At 47.1% G+C, this 21,843-nt stretch overlaps 1 protein-coding gene across 1 annotated transcript in view; it reads left to right on the forward strand.

The window, feature by feature from the left end:
• The first annotated feature begins 4,155 nt into the window (after nucleotides 1-4,155).
• SH3RF3 (SH3 domain containing ring finger 3) overlaps nucleotides 4,156-21,843 on the forward strand; it is a 224,942-nt gene continuing 207,254 nt past the window's right edge. The window contains exons 1-2 of the mRNA XM_032442587.1: nucleotides 4,156-4,289; nucleotides 11,957-12,968. Coding sequence (XP_032298478.1) covers nucleotides 4,156-4,289; nucleotides 11,957-12,968 — 1,146 coding nt within the window. The remainder of the gene's footprint in view (nucleotides 4,290-11,956; nucleotides 12,969-21,843) is intronic.

A 21,843-nucleotide genomic window follows, 5' to 3' on the forward strand; every position in this document is an offset into this window, starting at 1 on the left:
CCATCTCCATCATCCCCACTAACCAGGTTTCATAGTTTCATAGTTTCATAGTTTCGTGCGGGTTGGAAGGGACCTTAGAGATCATCGAGTCCAGCCCCCGGGATTCGAGCCTCTGTGTAGCAGAGCGGCACTTCTACCACTTGCGCCACAGGGGGGATTCGAACTCCGGGCCCCAGTGTTGCAAGGCGGCGTCTTTAACCACTGCGCCACTGGGGCACACAAGGTTCTTCAGTGCTACATGCACATTGATCTTGATCACCTCCAGGGATGGTGATTCCACCACCTCCCTGGGCAGCCTGTGCCAGTGCCTCACCACTTGTTTTGAGAAGACGTTTATCCTAACATCCTACCAGAACCTTCCCTGGTGCAAATTAAGACCACCCCCTCTTGTCCTGTTGCTGTTATCTGGGAGACCCCCAACTTGCCACAACCTCCTTTCAGGTTGTTGTAGAGAGCGATACGGTCTCCCCGGGCCTCCTCTTCTCCAGACTGAATGATTTAAGAAAAGAACTGCACTTAAAAATAGTTGACTAAAGTTCATTATTTTCTGCTGTGTTTATCATACCAAGTGTGACAAGATTTTATTTTTTTCAGAAAGGCTCAGGGTGGAGAAAGCATCCCAGTTTCCATTCTCCAATCCCCTATGGCCGGGCATGGGCTCACCTTGTGAGGCTGCAGTCTCAGTAAGTGACAGGCAATCTAAGCATGTCTGAAAGCTGCTTGGCCTATTTCTCATCTCTAAAAATAAATGAAGGAGACCTACACAAACTTGTTTTCCTGGAGTTCGGTGTCTGAAGGAGTCCTCTGAGTCTGAAAGGAGAGGAGCTTGTCAAGCCTTGGCTCTTACAAGCAGTGAGAGCTTTTTTGAACTACTATGAACTCTCAGGTTCATTCCTCATCAAAGAGCTCCACATCCCTCCTAGCCATTTTTCACAGCAAGAGCTGCAAACAGAAAGGGAGGTTTACCGGCAACAGAAGAGGTCTCTGATATGCTCGCACTTACAAGAGGAGCTGGTGCTATTCTGCTGCTCCTGTTCACCATTCTTTTATCAAATATTATTCCCTTCTGGGTTTCCACTGATCACCTGTAAGGAACAAAGAGGTGGTGCTTTTTAACACTTGCATGCATAATTCAGCATGAATGTTGCCTTTTTTCCCCCTCTTTTATTTTTCTTCTGGGGGTAGAAAAGAGGACCCAGACAGGCACTCACAACTTCATGTGGACCCCAAGTGAGTGTTTGGTGGGTACATCTATACTGATATTTTAACCCTGTGATTGCAGGAACCACAGATAATCTCAGCTTCTCCTAATCTTAACCTGCTGCATTAAAAATATCATGATCTGTCTTTTACAATTAGTTTTACGACATGACCTTTGTTTGTGGATGGCATGAGAAATGGCTCTTTGAATGAAGCCTCAATCACTTTTAATGGCTGATCTGGATTCAGCAGCCCATCAGGTTCCTTCAGCCATCTGCTCCACTGCCATCACCTGAGTTAATGTGAGAGAGGAGTGGATGGAAACACCTTGGAGTCAGGAGTGTAAATGAAGAACTGATGTCAGTGAGTGGTGCTGGGCTCCCAGTTTGGTTCTCTTTTCTGTCAGCTTGTTCTTGTGGTGGTCTTCAGATAGTCTAGAAAGCACACACTGCTGACATTTAGCACCAATCTGCTGGCACTGTAGAAAGCCTGAACTGGTCTTCAGGAATAGGCTGTGCTCATATACCATGTCCTCTGGGCAATGTCAAGCTTGCAATTTCCAGAGCAATTCCCATGTATTTTGCCTGGGAGCTGTAAAAAGAGTCACTGTCTCAGTACTGCCAGGTTGCTACCCAAGAGGAAGAGCCTATCTTCAGCCTCACTGTTTTCACCAGCACCATATCATTTAACAGAAAGAGGTTCTTTTCCTACAGAAGATACTTCTGTAATTTAACTCCCCAGATTCAAAATGATGCCCAATGCAAGTAGCATTTGCTAGTTCTATGAACTCTTCTTCTCTCCACACTTTTCAAATGTGGAGAAGAGAATCCTGACTCTGTAAGCTGGAATTACTTCAGCTGGGTTAGGACATACCCAGCCTGGCAGGCTCAGTGCCTCTTTTCAAACCCATCTTGGAGTAGAGGAAATTGAGAAGGGAACACATCCAACCATCAGGTTTTCTGGAGGTGTGTCTGGCAGTCCAGGGATGTTTTTACAACTGTCTGATTCCTCTCCCAGCTTTTGCAGCATGCGTGCATTGGTCTAGCCTTAAGATATTTGGGTCTCAGAGATGCCTTTCCAAGTTCAGGTTCTTGTTTTTCATGTAATAGCTGCAAGTTGCCTATACTGTAGTGGGTTACCCTGACTAGGTACCAAATCCTCTCAACAACGGCAAATGATCCTCGTGTATACTTGTGTGGTAAAAAACCACTTGTTTCTCTTTCCACTGAGCCACCAGCCCCTGAAGCCCCAGTGTACCTAAGACAAGCATTAGTGCGGTCTCCCGCTGCGGTTGCATTGTGCCTTATGCTGGGATATGATGCCACTTGGCTTATGAGATCCCATCCACCATACTCTTCATGCTGAGGCTTGCAAATGAGAAATCCCTCTCAATAAAGAGCTGACTCTAAGCACATCCCTGCCTGTTTCACTGGGGCTGTGGAAAGAGATCCCACCTGTGTTGTGCTCATCTCCACCCTGGCAGATGTCTCTCTCCCATTGCCTGTCATGTAAAAACCTTGGCAAGTGCTTCTTCAAGGAGTAAGACAACAAAGCTTCTCCGGTCCCTCCCCGAGATGGCAGTTCCTTTTAATGCAACGTGTTCAAAAAGCTCACTTCTCTTTTTTTTCTGCGGGGTGGTTTACCCTAAAACCCGGCTAATTTCTGAGAGCTCCTTTCAGCAAGCAACAGACAGCTCTTGCAAGCCTGAAGAAGCCTGTTACTTGTTTTCTGAGGCAGAAAGCAACTCATTGTAATAAAAGAAAAACAAAACAAAACAAAACAAAACAGGGTGAATATATAACAGCTTTTTCAGAAGGTCTATTACATTTTTATCTTCACATGCTGCTTTATTAGATGTTGTGAGAACAGAGAGATAAGCACTGAAAATGCATTTCATTGTCAGCCACCAGTACTCAAAGCTCTTCACCTGGCTCTATAGTTCCGCCTAGGAGCCTCTCTGCAGATGGCTCCTCCAGAGCAATCAGTAACTTAGTGCTTCTGGAGCAGCTGCAGCCAAAGTCTGGCTATGGTGAGTCTGTTTTGGAATGTGTGCTTGCGGTCTTACCCCAGAGGGTGGTGGCAGAGGAAGCCAAGCTGCTAGTGTGAAGGGTTCAAGTTGCTTAGGAGGGTGATGGAGAAAGAGCTGATAGCAGGCAGAAACGTGTGTGTATATTGTGGGGAGATCAGTCCCGGAGGCAGGCAGCTTCATTGCCAGCACCAGGCAGGGGGCCAGCTGCTTGTGGAGATACCATGCACATTGAGCTGGGGACCCTCTCCTCCAGAGCTGGGCATTTAGTCAAGTTGCTGAGGCATACACTGCAAAACATCCATCTCTTTTGTTATTGTGGGAACCACTTGCAATACCACGGGTGTCCATGGCGTCTTTGGCAGAGATATGCCTCCAAAGGAATGTCAGACAGTAATGCTTAAGCTGTTCATTTAGCCAGAGCAGATTGAACCACTGCTGCCCTCAGTTCTCTTTTGATTTTTCTTGGCATCCATTCTTCTTAAAACCTTTTCTCCTTTGCATTTTTTTTTTTTTTTTTTTTGCCACACAAGATAGTTTAAAAGCAGACACGCTGATATGCATTTCTGTGAAAGCAGAGACTGATGCTTCCTGAAGTGATCTTTAATAAAGGTAGACAACAGAAAGAGCCAAACTGAGCCTTACACCTCATAGGAAGTCCTGTTTGGAAGTGTTAGACCTCATTTTTGCTCTGCCAGGAAGGAGTTCAACTGCTCAGACCTTTTCTTCCCCAACGTATGTAGAAGCCACTTTGCAAGAGTCCACCAAAAGGGACCTGACCCCGCAGACAGGAGCTTTGTGTCTCTGGCACTTTCAAGGTGCTGATGGCAGCATCAGTCCAAGCTGCTACTCAGTGCTTCTCCACAGCTTAGGCTTCACATTCAGCTGCCTGCTTTGGGAAAAATGCCTCAGTGGTGTGTCCAGCCAACATGTCAGAAGTGTATTCCGATGAGTTCCCACCCAGAACTGTGGAGCAAACAGTCTACGATGAGCTTTTCCTGGGACAAAGAAGATCCTCTCTCACATTTCTCGACTTCTTGGACCAGCATTTTTACAAGACACAGTAACACCAAACGTGGTCTGGAAAGGCGATGCTGTAGTCTGTAATTTTATTGATTACACTGAGTTTTAAGTTACGGAGTGGAAAACCTAATCTACAGTATTCAGGGCTATATAATTTATGCTCTGCAAATGAGGTATAAATGCTGCTCTGCTGCTCCACATCAATGTGTGGGTTGATTGTTTTTTTTGCACAAGGGCAAGTTATTACAGGAGTAAGGCAGTGTAAACTGGCCTTCCAGTTATCAGCTATTATAATTTGCCCTCTCAGTGGGAAATGAGAAAAAAGAAAATTAACACAGTTGAAAGCATCACTTCTTTGGTAAATAGAAGGCTCAGTATGTAGTGAGTCTTTCTGTAAATGAAAGAAAATATGCTTTGATTGCATTCGATACCTTTTTGTGTTTTCTTTCCTGTAAGTGATGCAGCAAACAAGTGCTCTGATTGTGATGTGATGCTCACGAGGCAGGTAAATCCCAGAGAAGCTGTGAAGAGTGAATGCTGATTTGTGAATTGATGCTCACAGAGAAAGTGCGGGGCTGGTGATGGCTCTTCTCTACTCAGAAATTGTGTAAACCCCATACCTTGAACACTAGGCACTGACTGCTTGGTGGGACAGACCATGTATTTGACACGTCATTTCTGCATTAAGTGTTTTTCATCAACAGAAACAAGATTTTTTAAAGGTTTTTCTAGGCTTTAAAGCGTGTTTAGATATATCCTGGATTGTTTGATAGGGAGAGGTTTCAACAGTTCAACTTGAAGAGTGCCTTGAAATTAAATAGTGAAATCTGAATGGGTGTTAAAGCTCTTATAAAGTTATAAAAATGAGCAGAAGTGCAAATGAGCAGCAGCATCAGATTGTGATGCCCCATTTGCCGAACCCCACAGACATCAGGATCTGGCAGTTGTGTTTCCCATAGAAGCAAAAGCTAATGATAGCAAACCTGAAACACTTCCTAAGACAATTTCTCTGTACGGGCAGATGTGCAGCACTGCCATTGGCTGTGCAGAGAGAAGGTCTGGAGCTGCCTCTGCTGAGCACCTCCTCCTCTGATAGCTGTCCAGAAGTGCAGGCTGCATAAACTCCCCGTGAGCAGTGCCTTTGGTTGCTCACCCTCTGCAAAACACATAGGCAGCATCACAATGTGCAGAGGGTGATTTCCTATTTGGGGTTCAAGTGCAAATGAAGGGGTGGCTATTAATCCTCAGGGACATGCATCGCAATGGTCTATACTAGGGAAAGCCAGTGAAACGAGCTCTTTCTGAGAGAGAAATGGTGGCCTTTCAGCATGTGATTCATTTCCTCTACTATTTTGACGGAGTTTGTTGACTTTTATAACCTCATTTGCAAAGGCAGGCAGCAACCACAACTTTCAGTTGACCTCAGCAAAAGCTACAAAGTGTTCAGCTTCTCCAAAACCATAGGTAATGGGAGCCCAGGGAAAGGAAGCTTTCTGCCCTGCCACAGCTTTTTGCCTGAGAAAGGAGGTGTCGAGCAGGGTTATCATATTAGGCTGTGCCATCATGCTCATTATTTCTGAATCGAGTGTTTGCCTCTTTGCTCTAAAGAGCCAATCAGGCTGTTAATTTTGTATGCATACAGAGAAGTTGATAATTAGTGAAATATAAGTAAATAAGTTATTTTCTGCTGAGACGACTTTTAGAACAGGTATTTCTTCACAAAACTTAGCAAACTGGAGAGGACTTTTTCTTCCTTTCCTGCTTCCCTCTTCTCCTAGTTCCACCTGGTGTTTCTGCGTGGTATTGTTTTCTTTAGCTATCCTCAATGTTAAATAGCTCAGAAGTTACATCTCTGGTGTTGGACGCTTATTTGCCTTCCCTCAGCCAGCTTCCTCTGAAAACGTGAGATTGCTTCTTCAGCTCACACTGCTGGAAAAAACAAGTTAATCTACAGAAGAGCCTACCTGAGAGAAGGCAAAATATAAAATAAACACAAAGAAGACTGGGAGCAGAAGGTTCCTTGGTGGGGTAAGTCATGATGTGAACTGGAGATGCAGCCGCCTTTCTTGAATTGGATATTTCAAAGCCACTGGACAATGGGACACCTCATATGCTATTTTATTTTCTCTCTCCTGCTGCATTAAATAACAAGACAGCACTTCTTTATAGAGTAAATGTTGTTGTTTCCACCTGTCTAATGCTTGCCTATTGAAAATGTAGTGTTCGTGCTCTAGAGCTGTTATTACCAAGCACTTACAGAACATAAGTACGGCAGAGTTTGTTTAGAGATGAGTCATTTCTGAATTTTAAAGATAAATATATACTGAAGGATAAAAACATAGGAAGAAGATAAATGCCACATCTTTCCTATCTCTCTTTGTAGGCATTGGGGAAGTAATTACGCCAAATGACTGAGGGAAAGAGCCATACAGCTGCAGCGAGAGACATTTTGAAAGCTACTCTGTAGGGCATATTTCTCTGTGTGCCTTGGGGGACCAGGCTGGCTCCTCTTCCTCCTCAACTCCATGTTAAAGTCAAGAAATCATAACACAGTTTTCAGTCACATCAAGTCAGTTAATGACGGAGTTGTAAGAGGGAGAAGATAATACAGAGACAGGTCTGCTGTCCCTCCAAGAAAGATGTCCTGCACAAATCCTTTTAGCCCTTGGATTGGAGGATGGCAGACACTCATTCTAGGAATTAAGTCCTTGTAAGTTGCCCAAATGCTGCCTGTAAACCAAACATCAAAGGATCTCTTCTGATGTAACAGACTGCATCATAATCCTGGCAAGTGTGTCCTTATTAGAGCAGGAATTACCTCTTTATTATTCATGAAAATACTACAATGTCTTCAAAAATATCTTCCACAGCAGACAGTCCAGCATAGGAAAATAAAACCACATATGTCTAATGGTAAGAGACATCGTAAAGCTATTGTAGTGGCATACCTCTCTAGCAATGGCAAAGTACTGCATTATAGATTAAAACAACACAAACAGATTGCAGTTTGTACGGTGTTTCACTTTTATTGGATGTATGTTGCTAAGAAACAAAACAGAAATGTCTCTTTGAACCTGAATCCTCTAGGGAGTGTGGTATTGCACATGTAGTAAATGTTTTTCACTTTGAGAAGGAGTAAATGGTGGGCCAGGAGAAGCAGGGGGGTTCATTAGTATTGCATGTTTTCCAATCTACTGCCAGTGAACCCGGCTATTACAGTAGTAAAAGCTATGTAAAGAGCTTCAGCTTATTCTGGGATGAAGTGTTGACAGCTGCTTGTTTGAATATTAATAAAGTCTATTGAGTTATTCGCTGCCTGTATTGTCTGTAGCTTGAAAGAGCAAAGACTTCTCTGTGTATTGCATCTTTATGTTTCTAAGTACATGCCTGTCTGCAGAGATGGTACCCGTTTTGTTACTAGAGATGGTATGCCTCATTATACAGAAAATTACAGTCTTGTGCTCCATTAAACATTTATTTTGGCAGCATTGTTGGTTACTGTTTTTCCTCTTTGATTTAAATAAGTCAATGCTGATTGAAAGAACATGTGTTTTCTCAGATGTATGGCAATTAATCATTATTCTTCCAACTTTTACAAATAAAAGTCAAAGTTATTCCTGAACCACATGTAAGAAAATAAGATTAATTCTCCTTTAAAAAAAAAATAACCCAAAAAGTGTTAGGTCAGAAGTATGGTAGAGAAATGATCAATTCTATTGTTCATAGTAGTTATTCTATTCATGGTTTAGCTGCAGATGGTTTGTTAATAACTTGACGATGCATCGATTTACTTACAGTAGCAGTTTCTGTGGACTGATAGCGCTGGTTAAAGTTCAAGGAGCATGCTAATAACTTGGTCATCGATAACAGCAGCACCTGGCTCTTCTGGTGACAGGAGGCCTGGGGCCTCTGCTTGCTGCAGGTGGGAACCAGCCACTAAGGCACCTCTGCTGCCTCCCAAACACACACACAGCTGCTGTGTAACACAGGCTCTAGAACAACCAGGGCCTTGGCAGCCTGCTGGAAGCTCAGTGGCTGAGTAGCCCTGATTAAAGTTGTAAATACTGAGTATCCTCAACTGAACACAGTCCAGCATCTATGAAGGCCTAGCAACTGAGCCTTTAAAAACAACTGCAACACATGAAGTTTCAACAACTAATTTTAATCTCTAAAAATCTGATAATTGGAAATACGTAGATTAACTGTGGAAATCTCTTGTGGTTATTGGCAGGACAGTGATGAAGTTATTTGTCTTTTGGTTGTGACACAGAGATCACAAAAGAGGAATAAAGTCTTGACGCTATGCCTGCGCCTCTATGATCCTACAGTGACAGCACCATGGACAGCTTTGCCAAACAAGGGGCCTTCTCTCTGCTGCAGAATGCAGTCTTGTTAACCACCGCAAGAAGCCATTTCCTCAGATATCCTCCAAGAAAGATCCTGTTAGTTTGACACGTGAGTTAGTGGGAAGGATTAGTGTAAAGAAGTAATACAAAGAAACCAATGAGGCGGAAAAAAGTATCTTGATGAATGGGCTAAATGAATTAATCACTAACAGAAGTATCTTTCCATTTTAAAGAAAAATGTGAGTGTCTAAGCGGAGACAATTTAATCAGATTTACAATCCGTGAAGAAGAGAGAAGAAATAGAATGTGTTTTTTCGCCATCTTATGGAACTGCAACTGATTCCTCAGACAGAGCAAAGACCGAACAGGTTGTCACTGCGTTCGTGACCTGCAAAAGCTCCTTGGGACTGGAACAATATTCCTCTTCATCATTTTTATGACATCAAGCTGATTTCCACCAAGATTAAAAACCATTTGCATAATTTACACATAGTTTACTGTGGAGAAGGTAACCTTATAAATGTTTGAAGCTATCTTTCATCCCCTTAAAAAAAGGTAAAAAAGCTGAAGTTTTAATTTTTTAAAAGCCCAAGATGCACCTCTAAGAAAGATGTTGTATAACAGTGCTGGAAGTGTGGTACCTTATCAGGAGGGCTGGACATGTAGGGAAAGCTGCACAAATGACAACGTCTGGCCTGCCTGCATCCACATCATTGTAAGACCAAGCTACACCGAACGTGATGAAACTTGCAGAAAAACTGCTGTGAATTGATAGGCTGGTGAACAAAGGCAATGGACACTGTGTAGTCTGTGAGGAAGAACCATTTTAAATCACATGTTTATTGAATCAAAGCCACAATATAATGCAGTCATTTTCCTAATGTGTAGAGTTTTAACATTGGTCTGCCATTTTTATTACAAAAATCCTTTGAATCTTTTCTTTTCAGGGCATTCTCTTGTATTTTCATGGAGAGGTGTTGAATGTATAGGTGAGGGGAGGGAGCTGAGCACCCAGCCAGGACTGTTGAGGAAGACAAGGCAGGGCAGATATAGGGCTGCCATAAACATATGTTCCTCCATGGAATATTAATATTCAGTTCAGAAGTCCAAGTGCACCTTATTTTTTTTTAATTGTAAAATGTAATGTAAGCATAACTGAACAACCATTTAGACAATGAGGGAAAATTCAGTAGCAAGAGAGGACTGATGTGTATTCTGCTGCAAGTTTAATTGCATTGTCTCATTCTAACGCCTTCCCTTCCCTTCCCTTCCCTTCCCTTCCCTTCCCTCCCAATGTCTCAATGGCCAATGTCTCAATGGTCTTCTGTAGCTTCACTTTGCCATTCTGAGTCCCTTTTAGTTTGAAGGTCCCCTTCAAAGTTTATAACCATGAAGGGTTTTATTCCATTCACCATGGGAGTGAAGTCACTCGGCAGCCTGGCACAGGAACTGCTCACCAGACATCTCCTCAGACACCCGAAGGCAGGGATGTACAGCAAAATGTGCCACCCCATCAATGTGTGTAAGGCAGCACCTCTGCTTAAGAGCCATGCTAATCACATTACTTAATGACTTCACAAATAATCACTTTGCACTTATAATCTGAAGCTAGAAGTTTTGGCAGCTGAGATGGGGGAATTAAACAAAATCCACATCTCTGTAAAATAAACCAAGAGCAGATAAATCATCTGTATCTCTTTGCTTTCTTTTTTTATGTCCTTTATCCCAGGCTTCTGCGTATTTCATCTTTTCTCTATTGATGTCAAGGGAAACTCCCATCCCCTCCGTCCTCTGGTTCTCCCCGGTGTTTTCTGTGGTGTGAGGATGGGTAATGGGGGCAAGAAGGAATGGCCTGAAGTTGCACAGGTTGGATAACAGGAACAATTTCTTCTCAGAAGTCATGGTGCTGCAGTGGCACAGGCTGCCAAGGGAGATGGTGCAGTCACCGTCCCTGGAGGTGTTCAAGAGCCATGTGGATGTGGTACTGAGGGATGTGGTCATTGAGTATGGTGGGGGTGGGCTGCTGGTTGGATTCGATCATCTGAGAGGTCTTTCCCAACCTTAACGATTCCATGATTCTATGAAATTCAGGGAGGCCTGCTAACAAGTCAAGTTCAACAGGAGGACAGATGAAACACACCCATCAGGTGACAGGGTGTCCTCTGGCTTTACAGTGGTGCAAATGAGCACTACTTTCTGCCTACATGCTCTGACCATTTTCATCTCAGAAGGGAGCAACCTGAGATGCCAAAGAGGCTGTGCTTCTCATTACAGATGTTCCAGCGCTCCCTCTCTGCTGACTCCTTCATCCTTAAGGCTCACTGTTCCTCCTTCTCTTAAATCAAGTTTTGCTCCAGAGAAGCCCAAGACCTTGGTACTGTATTTCACGTTTCTCTGTGCATCAGTACTTTTTACAGTTTAAAACTGGTGAGGTTGGGATTTCTCTCTGCAAGGACAAGGGTTGGATTACAGGGCACTGCAAGCAGTGACCTGACTGCATCATGGGCTCTCTGGTGTTACTCTCTGTGTGCTGCAGCATCACAGGAGCAGCAGAAATTCAGCGCTGTTCGCTGGCTGATGTTTAGTCCATTTTACTCCACAGTGGCTGGATTAACCTTACGACAAGAGAGCTCTCATCTTGCTTTGTACATCAAAACTGCATTGTGGAGTCATACGGCTGATGGAAGGACTGTGAGCAGTCACAGAATCACAGAATGACCTGGGTTGGAAGGGACCTCAAGGATCATGTAGTTCCAACCCCCCTGCCTGGCATGGCCACCAAACATACACATTTACTAGATCAGGTTGCCCAGGGCCCCGTCCAACCTGGTCTTGAACACCTCCAAGGACGGGGCATCCACAACCTCCCTGGGCAGCCTGTTCCAGGGCCTAACCACTCTCCTAGTGAAGAACTTCCCCCTAACATCCAACCTAAATCTTCCCTCTTTTAACTTAAAACCATTTCCCCTAGTCCTGCTATTGTCAGCCCTTTCAAAGAGTTTACTCCCCTCCTGGGTGTAGGTTCCCTTCAGGTACTGAAAGGCTGCAATGAGGTCACCCCGCAACCTTCTCCTCTCTAGGCTGAACGAGCCCAACTCCCTCAGCCTGTCCTCATAGGGGTGGTGCTCCAGCCCCCTGATCATCTTCGTGGCCCAAGACGATCAGGGACCAGCAGTCCTCCAGACGCAGCTCTCAGAAGTCGATTTTAAAGGCGACACTTGAGGGAGAAACAGGAAGGGCTCCTGCCAGCCCTCACACCCCACAAGAGCAGCGGCAGTAGCTGACTTTTAACGCCCACGGCGCTGACACGGAGCCGTGAACACAACCCCCGGGGCCCGCTCGCTCCTTCCCATCTCCGCAGCCCGCGATGCTCGGGGCCAGACGGAGGCACCAGGGGGCGCCGCGCCGCCAGGGATGGCGGGGCCCGGCTGGCGGCCCCGGCCTCGTCGGCCCGCAGCGGGGCTGCCCCGTCCCGTCCCGGCTGGCGGTGCCCCGGCTTTCGGGATCCCGCGGGGACGCCGGGCGCGGGCTGCAGCCCCATCCTTCCCGTCCCTCTGTTCCTCGAGGGGATCTCCGAGAGGCGGCGGAGTAGGAGTAGGAAGGCGGGCGGCGAGCCCCGCTGCCGAAAGCCGCGGGCCGGCGTTGGAGCGGGTGGGGCCGGCCTCCGTGCCGCGGGCGCCTCCCGGGGCTCCCCGCCTCGTCCCGCCCCGGCCGCCCTGGCCCCCCGCAGCCGCGCCGGGCCCCGCAGCGCCGCGCTCAGCGCCCGGCCGGGCGCCCTCCTTCCGCCTCGCGCCGCCGCCCGCCCGCGGCCCCCCCCGCCTCCCCGATGGCCCTCGGCTCTCCTCCGCCTCGCCGGGCCCTGCGCTGCCCCGCGGAGGGGAGGCGGAGGCGGCGGCGGGGCGGGGGCGGAGGCGGAGGCGAGGGGGCGGCGGAGCGGCGGCGGAGCTGGAGCGGGAGCCGGCGGCGGCGCGGCGGCGATGGACGAGTCGTCGCTGCTCGACCTGCTGGAGTGCCCGGTGTGCTTCGAAAAGCTCGATGCCACAGCCAAGGTACTGCCGTGCCAGCACACGTTCTGCAAGCCCTGTCTGCAGAGGATCCTCAAGTCCCAGAAGGAGCTCCGGTGCCCTGAGTGCCGCATCCTGGTGGGCTGCGGCGTGGACGAGCTGCCCGCCAACATCCTCCTCGTCCGTCTCCTGGACGGCATCCGCCAGCGGCCCCGCGCCGCCGGGGGCGCCAGCGGCAGCCCCTGCTCCGCGGCCCCCGCGTACCCCCAGCCCGCCGCCGCCCCCAGCGCCGTCGCCGCCGCCGCCGCCTCGGCCGCCGCCAGCCTGAGGGAGCTGGCAGCCGCCAGCCGCAGCGCCCTGCTGGGAAAGGTGGGTGCGGGCCGCGAGGGGCGGGAGGGCAGAGCACGGCCGGGGCTGCTGGGCTGCCGGCGGGGAGCGGGGCGCCGAGACCCCGCGGAGCTTCCAGCCCCGCTGCCCGGCAGGTGCAGGAGCTGCCGGATGGCGTTGCCCACCCGGGAGCAAGTGGGGGTCTGCGAGCGAGGTGTGCGGTTTGTTGAAGGGGGGAGCGCCGCAGCCAATGCGGTTACGCTTTAAACCCGCAGTCGAGCGCCCGATCTCGCTGCTTTTAATATCGGTGTCAAGAGCTGCGACCACTCGGGTGGACGGAGGTCGGTTCCTCCCCGCGTACCCTATGGCATAACCCCAAACGATAGAATTCACTGCCGGACCTCTCCGGGAGACTTCAGGCGACGCTCCGAAAAGAGACGGAGAACTTTATCTTATCTCTAACGTCATACTTACAGCGGGTACGTGGGCTTATCCCCGGTCCCGCGGAATGTGCCCGAGCCGTACCTCGGTGTTCAGGCTTCTGCCTCGGGAAGGTCACTGCGGAGATGCCGTGTGAGGTTGTGTCGCTGTCGGGGATGTTTCAGTTAATTCATTTCCCAACAGAGCTGTCCCGGGGGCTCAAAGTTTTGTTGCACCTGCAGGGCTCCTGCTGCAGGGTCCTGTGCCCTGAGCAGTGTTTGTGGGCACCTAGGAGCTCCTCCTGGCTGTTAATACCAGCTACCGTGGGATGTTGCCCTGGGGGATGCACATATAAGGAGATGCTTTTGGGGAAAACTTACTTGAGAGTAACTTGAGAATGTGAGTATTCTCAGAGAGGTTGATGTTTTAGTATTTCGCCATAAGCAGGTTTCCCAGAAGTCGCTTCCCTGAGCCCTGTGCCGGTTGTCACATGGTAAATGATAACGCATCATGTCCTCTCCCTTTCTGACTTTGATTGAGCAGCGCTCTGCTGAGCATCTCCACTTCTGTCAGTGTGGGTTGCTATCCATCTGATTTTGGGAGAAAGCTAAATGCCACGTGACCCGAGAATCACGTTTTGGCTGTTACGGTTAACAACCGCTGCTTCCACTTCACTGGGGTGAGCGGATGCTGCTGGGGGGATGCGGGGCTGTTTGCACAGCTTCTGACTGAGCTCCCAACTGCACCCTGCAAATCAGTGCAGTGCGCTTGATCCTTACAAGGTTCATTACAGGGAGAGAAAGTCTGAACTAATCTGCTTTTAAAAAAAGCAGCAGGGGAGAGTAATCCTCCTCGGAGCTGCTGATACAGCTGATTGCTGAGCTTTCCTGGAGGCACTGCAGCACCTCTCCTCCCCAGACAGCTGCTGGAACAAACATGCCTGCACCGGGCTGGAGAAGAACTGTTTCCCATTCAATCCTGCATAAGGCTGGACTGGATCCACCTTTTCCGATGCTATACGGATCTGGGACAGCTTAGGTCTCTTGGGGAGAGCTATTATGATTCTATCCGTATTTCTGTATTATTATTATTATTTAATTTCAGAAATTGGTGTAGATTTGTTGCCTGAGGCTTGAATGCAAATGATAGTGTTTTGCTAATTAATACCATTCACTTTAATATATAACTTGGGATGTACCAATGGGGTTCTGGTTAGGAAGGAGGCTGCCCATTGCAAGGTGCCGTAGCACAGAGCCAAGGTGCTTCCATCAGGTTCTGGTCTTGCACAGACCTTCAGAGCACCAAAGTGTGTTACCATCACACTGGGCATGTGTTTCTATGAGAAATACAGTTAACCTTAGAAGGGCAGAGCAGAGCTGGCTTCCCTGTTGTTACTGTGTCCATGTTTTGCTGTGCAAATGAACATTGTTTGATAACAAAACTCAGTGCTTTGTGTGTCTTTCTTTTGGGTTTGTGTGTCTCTTTCCCAATAGCTTAGCATGGACTGGGTCTCTCCAGAGTGCTGAAACGTGGAGTGAGAGGAGCTGGGGATAAACTACAGCTGTAAGAGTTGACCAAGGCCAGCCTTCAGCAGTGCTTAAGAAGTACCTCAGGTGCTCTAAGGTGCATGGCACACACCTTTAGCATAAGAGGTCTGGAAGTGGTGTTTCCCTGCAATTTCAGGCCTGAAGGATTCTTGTGACTGTCCCCATCTGCAGAGACGTGTGCCCTTGCTAACCCTGTCAGCCTCCCATTGCCTGTCTCAGCCTCTAAAAACAATTGTTTCTACACCGTATTTTTTGGGATGCTCACCTTAAAGATACTATGCAAATACAGGGTATGGTTATAGATTTATAAAAGGGTCTGAAAGCAGAAAGAGCGCAGCAGAAGGATGAGGGGAAGCAAATCCAGAAGCTGTTAGAGTGGCCACCCCTGGGGATAACGCAGGAGGCTGAGAGTGGTTTATAATGGTAGTCGCTTTACACACAAGGTTGTAATTTATTGGCTCCTCTGTTTCCATTACCACCATAGAACCGCTGGGGGAATTCGGGTTCTGTCAAAGTAAATGGCTCCCTCGGACTGCTGAGGCATTATGGTAAATCTGGGTTCCTTACTGAGCGAGTTGTATTTTTCTTAACAATTGTTGGAGTGTATCACTTAGGATCTTTCAGGAGTTCTCAAGATCAAATAGACAGCTAAATGAGTGCAAGTCTTTATCAATTTCCTCCCAAACCAGTTGTCTTCCACACCAGGTGCACAGCTTACAGCCTACTTACTTCAAATACAAACTGAGAGCAACGTTTGTATAACAAAGCAACAACCCTTAAAAAACAAAGCTGTGTCTCCATTTGCCCAGAAGAGATGTGGCTGAGATGGCAGAGCCACATGAGGTTTGTTCCCAGGAGGTGGGACAGGTGGCAGTGAGGGGCAGCATAAGGGAAGTGCAGTGTCAGTGCAGTGACAGGCTGTGCTCTGCCTTTCACTGGGTGCTTCTCCCACTTAGGATACGTGCAGAGCTGTTTGGCTGCCTCACGTGGGAGGCTGCAGTTTGCTAGCCCAGGAGGACTCCTCGGCCTCACAAGTAGAGGGAGCAGTGCTGGTTTGTTAGTCACTCTTTCAGAAGAGTACTACCATTTACAGGTGTCAGTTTGTGGGAATACAAGAAAAGCTGTTCAGAGCAGCAGCTGTGGAGCCAGATCAACAGCCTGAGAACCAAGGACACCTCTGGAAGGAGAAGAAGGGACTCACGGCTCTGATTGGATATGTGCCTGCATGGACAGTTGAAGAGTGTTTGTAGAATGCTCTGTTGACATGTAAAGGTGGTTGGGAAAGTTGTAAGGGTGGATGGGAAAGCTAGAAAACAAAAGCTTGTGAAGGTATATAAGGGATGTGAGAACTTGTAATAAATGATTTGGATCGTTCACATCTGAGTCCATGCCTCAAACGCCGCATCAGTTGATGCCCATTACACTTTATAGAAATGCAATGGGCATTACTGTTAGCCTCCACTTGCAAGCAAGAGAATCACAGAATCACTGAATTGTAGGGACTGGAAGGGACCTCTAGATACTGAGTCCAGCTCCCCTGCAAAGCAGGCTCTTTACAGCATGCTGCACAGGTAGCCACCCAGTTGGGTCTCATGGGTAGCTGAGCTGCTGGGCCCCTGAGGTCTCAGCTCAGAGCAGTGTGTGCTCTGATTCTCACATGCGAGCTACCGTACCAATGTGTAGTTATTCTGTAGGGGCTGGGAAGATCTTCTCTTAGAGTTTAGAGTTAGTTCTGTGCGCTGTCTCAAAACTTCAGGTTAGGTATCTGATTGCTGTTTCAGTCTGAACAGTGTGCCTGGAGATTTCCCTGCAGTTTCACAACTTTGTTCAGTGTTTCATGCTGTCTCCCTTAAGAAGCACTGCTTACACTGCTTAAGTTTCAGATAAACCTGCAATTCCCTTTTGCAGTCCCGTAACCTGCCTGTAATATCTGTGACTATTGCAAGCTACTTCCTTCTTAAGTCAGGGGTCACTCTCCCTTGGAAACCTCTCCTTAACCTCTAAAAGACTGTTAATAATGAATGTTTCACTCTAATATCTCTAAGGATTGTAATTTCTGACTACTGTATTGAATTTGTTCAGTTTTCGGAGGCTTGGTTACATCTGCACAGTAAAACTCTCCGGGATGCTCCCGGTGTCAACTTTCTAGTGGTTCCCCATTGCATACCAGACTGAATTCTAGCTAGTATTTTCAATGCAGTCTTGTTAAAATCTGATATTTTACAACAGGTTTCCCGTGTCTGGGGCAAGCTGACATGGGAAGAACCCAAGATTAGTCCTAATAGGACATGAGAGCCGGGACAAAGATAAACTGCAGGATTTGAGAAAGCTGCCTGACCTTGGCCTCGCCCCAGCTCCCACAGCAGCTGCGTGCCTGCAGCTGGGAGCAGGACAGAGCTGTGCCAGCTGCGGGTTCCTCCCCAGCTCTGCACCGTGCCAGCCCGCTGCCTGGTCCTGGGCTGGAAAATGGCCATCCGGACCATTGTGCAAAAGGGAAAGATTGAAAAAAACAAGCAAAGGAAAGTGAAAAAAATTAAGAAAATGTCTCACTGGTGCGTCTCAGCTGGGCCTGGAAGCAAGGCCTCTCTGTTTACCAGCCCACAATCCTTTCTTAGACTAGTCTGGGTTCCTCTTACTGCCTGAGCTTTCTCCTGACAACACAAGGCAGCAGGAGACTGCTGCTGTTCTTTCTCTGCTTGGCTCCAATGCCACACTCTTCAGCAGCAGTGTTAAACTTGCTGGTTAGCTCTTCTTTGAGGAAAGAACTTCTTCTGTTGACAGAGAACTCATGATGAACCTTTAAAATTGAAGAGCTTTGAAAACGCCCCGCAGTGTATAGTTTAATCTAATAGTCTTTGCGTGTAATGTGATCATTTTTATTGATACGTGCACACGGGATGCTCTTCAGCCCAGGGGGAAGACGGAAGGAAGGAATATTACTTTGAGTATTAAAAAGACATTTTGTTTTTAAAAGTCGAGAGAAAAATGTGAAACATCTGAAAGGAAGAGCACTGCCTGCCCAGTCTTCTGAGTGCAGCTCAGCTGAGCTCACAGCATTCACAGTGCATGTTTGCCTGCGCGCACACAAACTCCGGCAATGCACAGTTATGGGCAGCAGCCGCTGCCCCTTTCCCTTTGACTGCCCCCGGCTGCTTTTTCTCCTTGTGCATTGCAGCAGTAGTGTAATGTTATTCATCGCAGAGGTGCGAAGGATGTTCTGATCGCTGAGACAATGGGACTGTAGTGCAAAGCTTGGTCCTGTTGTCTGTTCACAGAATCACAGAATGACCCAGGTTGGAAGGGACCTCAAGGATCATGTAGTTCCAACCCCCCTGCCTGGCAGGGACCAAACATACACATTTACTAGATCAGGTTGCCAGGGGCCCGTCCACCCTGGTTTAGAACACCTCTAAGGACGGGGCATCCACAACCTCCCTGGGCAGCCTGTTCCAGGCCTAACCACTCTCCTAGTGAAGAACTTCCCCCTAACATCCAACTTAAATCTTCCCTCTTTCAACTTAAAACCATTTCCCCGTGTCCTGCTATTGTCAGCCCTTTCGAAGAGTTTACTCCCCTCCTGGGAGTAAGTTCCCTTCAGGTATTGAAAGGCTGCAATGAGGTCACCCCGTCTGTTGTGCCTTACGGATCAGTGTCAGTGGAGTTTGTTCCTCTAGTTGGCTGTCATCTGGAATATGATTTACCACACAAGCGACACTAGTGCTGTATATAGTGAATGAGTGCCCTTCTGTGTACAGAATTGGTAATTATGGGAAGAGGTTGTTTCTTACCCGATGCTTGAAGTGCCTCTCTGCTACAGCAACAGGAGAGACAGCCTGGTTATTCAGGCAAGTTCACGTTCATTTTATTCCCAGGATTATTTTTTTAACATCTGATCCATGCCAATATGAATTTGCCATTGCTAATTTTAGAATGGCCTGCTCGCAGAAGATAACAAATCCCAGTTTTAGATGAAAGGAGAAATATTTTAACAGGAGGCTGACTAGATTGTTATCAAAATGCTAATGATCAGTTCTCCCGCAGCCTCAGTTATTTTCAGAGGGAGGACTAGAATAGACACATCATCTGAATAAGGTTTGTTTTAATATGTATTACTATCTCATTAAGCTGTTAAAGTCTCCCCCCTTCTGGACAGAGGTTCATGACATGCTGCAGCTGGTGCATCATTACCATGGGCTTAGGTACAAGATGGGCAGAGAGTGAAAACGAGATCTGAAGTTTTGAGTGCGTTCTATGGGTGAAGATACATGATCACAGAGAGAGGGGAACTGCTATGCCTGGTGTGCTGCTCTCTGTTTGACAGCCAAACATCAGCCAAATCCAGGCACTATCGTATTTACTTTACTAAATGATAGTTTCATTAAATACTGTTGAACATGCTTGCTTGTGGATTAATTTCAGGCTAATTCAAATCAAAATCTCCTTGGTGAGTTACAGTAAAGAGATAGAGGTTTATGAATTTACTTTTTAATTTCTAATTTCATTTTGGAACAGCTTCTAACAGACTGCCTGTTTTATTGGCTGACTTCTTACATGTCTCCAATTAATGATTTTTTAATTATCCTAACCCGGTAAAGTAGAAGGAAGTAGACGATTGAATTCATTTTGCATATATTTATCTGTAAATAAGACATGCACATACAAATGTAAATACGTATGTGTGTGCGTGCTAGATATATCTCCCATAATTTGTAGCTTTTTGACAGGAAGGGATCTTTTCTGCATTCTTGTCTCTCTATGCATGCAGTGGAGTGGGTTGTACAGTGCTGTCACCGTGTGATGGACATGGGTGTGCTGGTGCTGTGGCTTCTGGTCACTCCTGCTGCACCTCTGGACACACACCCAGCTTTCCCCTGAAGGAGCGTCACTGCTGTAGGGATGGTGGGTGTGTGCATGGGCAGCCTCCTCCTGCACACCTCAAGTATAGATCTGTGCTTGTCGTGTGACTGGGCTGCTTTGACGAACCACTCCTGTGCCCCATGCTTGTGTGTGCATGGATCCCAATGCTGTTTCACCTTTTTTTTCCAGGTATGGAGCCCCATTTGGATGGGAAAAAAGTGAAAATCATAGGCTGAAGCCCCAGCAGCACTGGGGCTGAGCACTGATCTATGTGCTGTCCCTTGCAGAGTTCAATCAGCAGCTTTCCTCCTAAATCCCTTTATTTTGCACGCTTCCCTTCTAACACACATAATAGCAAAGCCTTTGGAGGATACAGTCATATGTATGCATCATAAGATAGAGTAAAATAATAAGTGACAACTGTGAGATGAATATTTTTTTGATTCTTGTTTTCTTCTGGGTAGGTCACAGTGGAAAACATCTGATTGTTTACATTTCACAGCCATGCGGCAATGAAAGATCAGAGTCAGTTGTATCTTTTGAATAATGAAAAATGGGTACACTCTAAAATGAAAGTTTGGTAGTTTTGAGCTATACTGTGGAGAGGAAACTTGTTTTGTGCTAGCTTGAGTCTGACCTGTTCTGATAAACACGGGACTTCCTTTTGTATGCGGTCAGTTTCACTTTTATTTGAGCATATATCTCCATGTCAGGGCTATCACTGCAGTAATTCCTATTAAAATAATTTAGCACACTTTCAATAAGGGTCTGAGCAGGGTTCAACATCTGTAATAACACTGTGCAGACAGGGAGAGGTCATTTTGTGCTTATTAACAAACAGCAACTCAGCAGCCAGAGCTGAACAGACATCTCCCACTCATCCCAAGCCTTGAAAACCAGGAAATCAGTGGTTACAGGGGAAGGTTTGTGCCTTCCTCCCTTTGTCTCACAGCAGCACACTGAAATTCAGAGGTGCAGAGAGCCACGGGTCTTTTTCTGTTCAGTTTTTCAGTTTACAGTGTTTGCTTCATGTTACCTTGCCTGAGCATCTGTTGCTAAGCATTGTTTTAGCCTTCTTTCTAAGAAGAATGTGCAGTTTCAAGAGTGGTTGCACGAGTGGTTATATTAATCTCCAAAACAGAATTACAGAACCAGAGCCCTCTAGCTTGGAGATGATAACCAAGTCCAACCATCAACCTGATGTCAGGTCACAGTAGGTCAGGTTGCCCCATCACTAAACCAGGTCCCTTAGTGCCACGTCCACACGCCTGGATCCTTGGCATGTATCTGATATGTATAACCACAGGTATCTGCATGTATTCTAACCCATACTGCAGAGTCCATCCTTCAGGCAGGTGTTGTCACTGCTGCCAGTGCAGTAGATGCAGAGCAGGCTGGAGAAGATGGTGGCCCTTGCACATGGGGGCTGAAATGGTGCTGGTACTATTGGTGGTCAGGGACCCTGGGAGAGGGCTGTGCTGGGTGGTGGCTGTGGTGACTGTATGGTGTTTAGTCATGACGAGAGGTCTCATGTCCTGCGAGAGACAAGGGAGGATCATTCTGGATGCTTTGTTTCCTGTGGGAGTAGGTCTTGTGCGATCACTTCATCTTAAAAGTATGTGGGAAACATTTACAAAGGATTTGCCCTGGCTGTGCTGCTACTTGGAACTCTTGGGTGTAGTCAGTAAGATTTGATGAGTGCCTTTGAGGCTGTTTAGAGCTGGTGTTGCCCCCTCAGCAAGCTGGAGATCCCAGAGTTTGTTGGTGGACACCTTGGATTCCATGACTCTATGATCTTTCTCACCATTATAGTGAAGTGCATTGGGCTGGGGCCTGTCTGTTGTGGAGGTAAAACTCCCTAGACTCAGCTTGCTGTGGGCACTCTGTACACAGACCTTCTTGTTACCACTGGGCTGACATTAGAAGAGTCAGAGCTCACCTGGAACTGGCTGGAGTTTGGGTTTCTCAGTTACTCTGATGCTTTGTACGAAGGTGCACTTCTTTGTGAGTCAGCTCGTGACTGAAAAGCAAAAGGTTTCAAGCCGTGACACCAGCTCCCCAAATCCTTGGCTGAAAAGCATTGGAAGGTGCTT

This window comes from Coturnix japonica, chromosome 1 (genome assembly GCF_001577835.2).
Source record: "Coturnix japonica isolate 7356 chromosome 1, Coturnix japonica 2.1, whole genome shotgun sequence".
Classification (NCBI taxonomy): domain Eukaryota; kingdom Metazoa; phylum Chordata; class Aves; order Galliformes; family Phasianidae; genus Coturnix; species Coturnix japonica.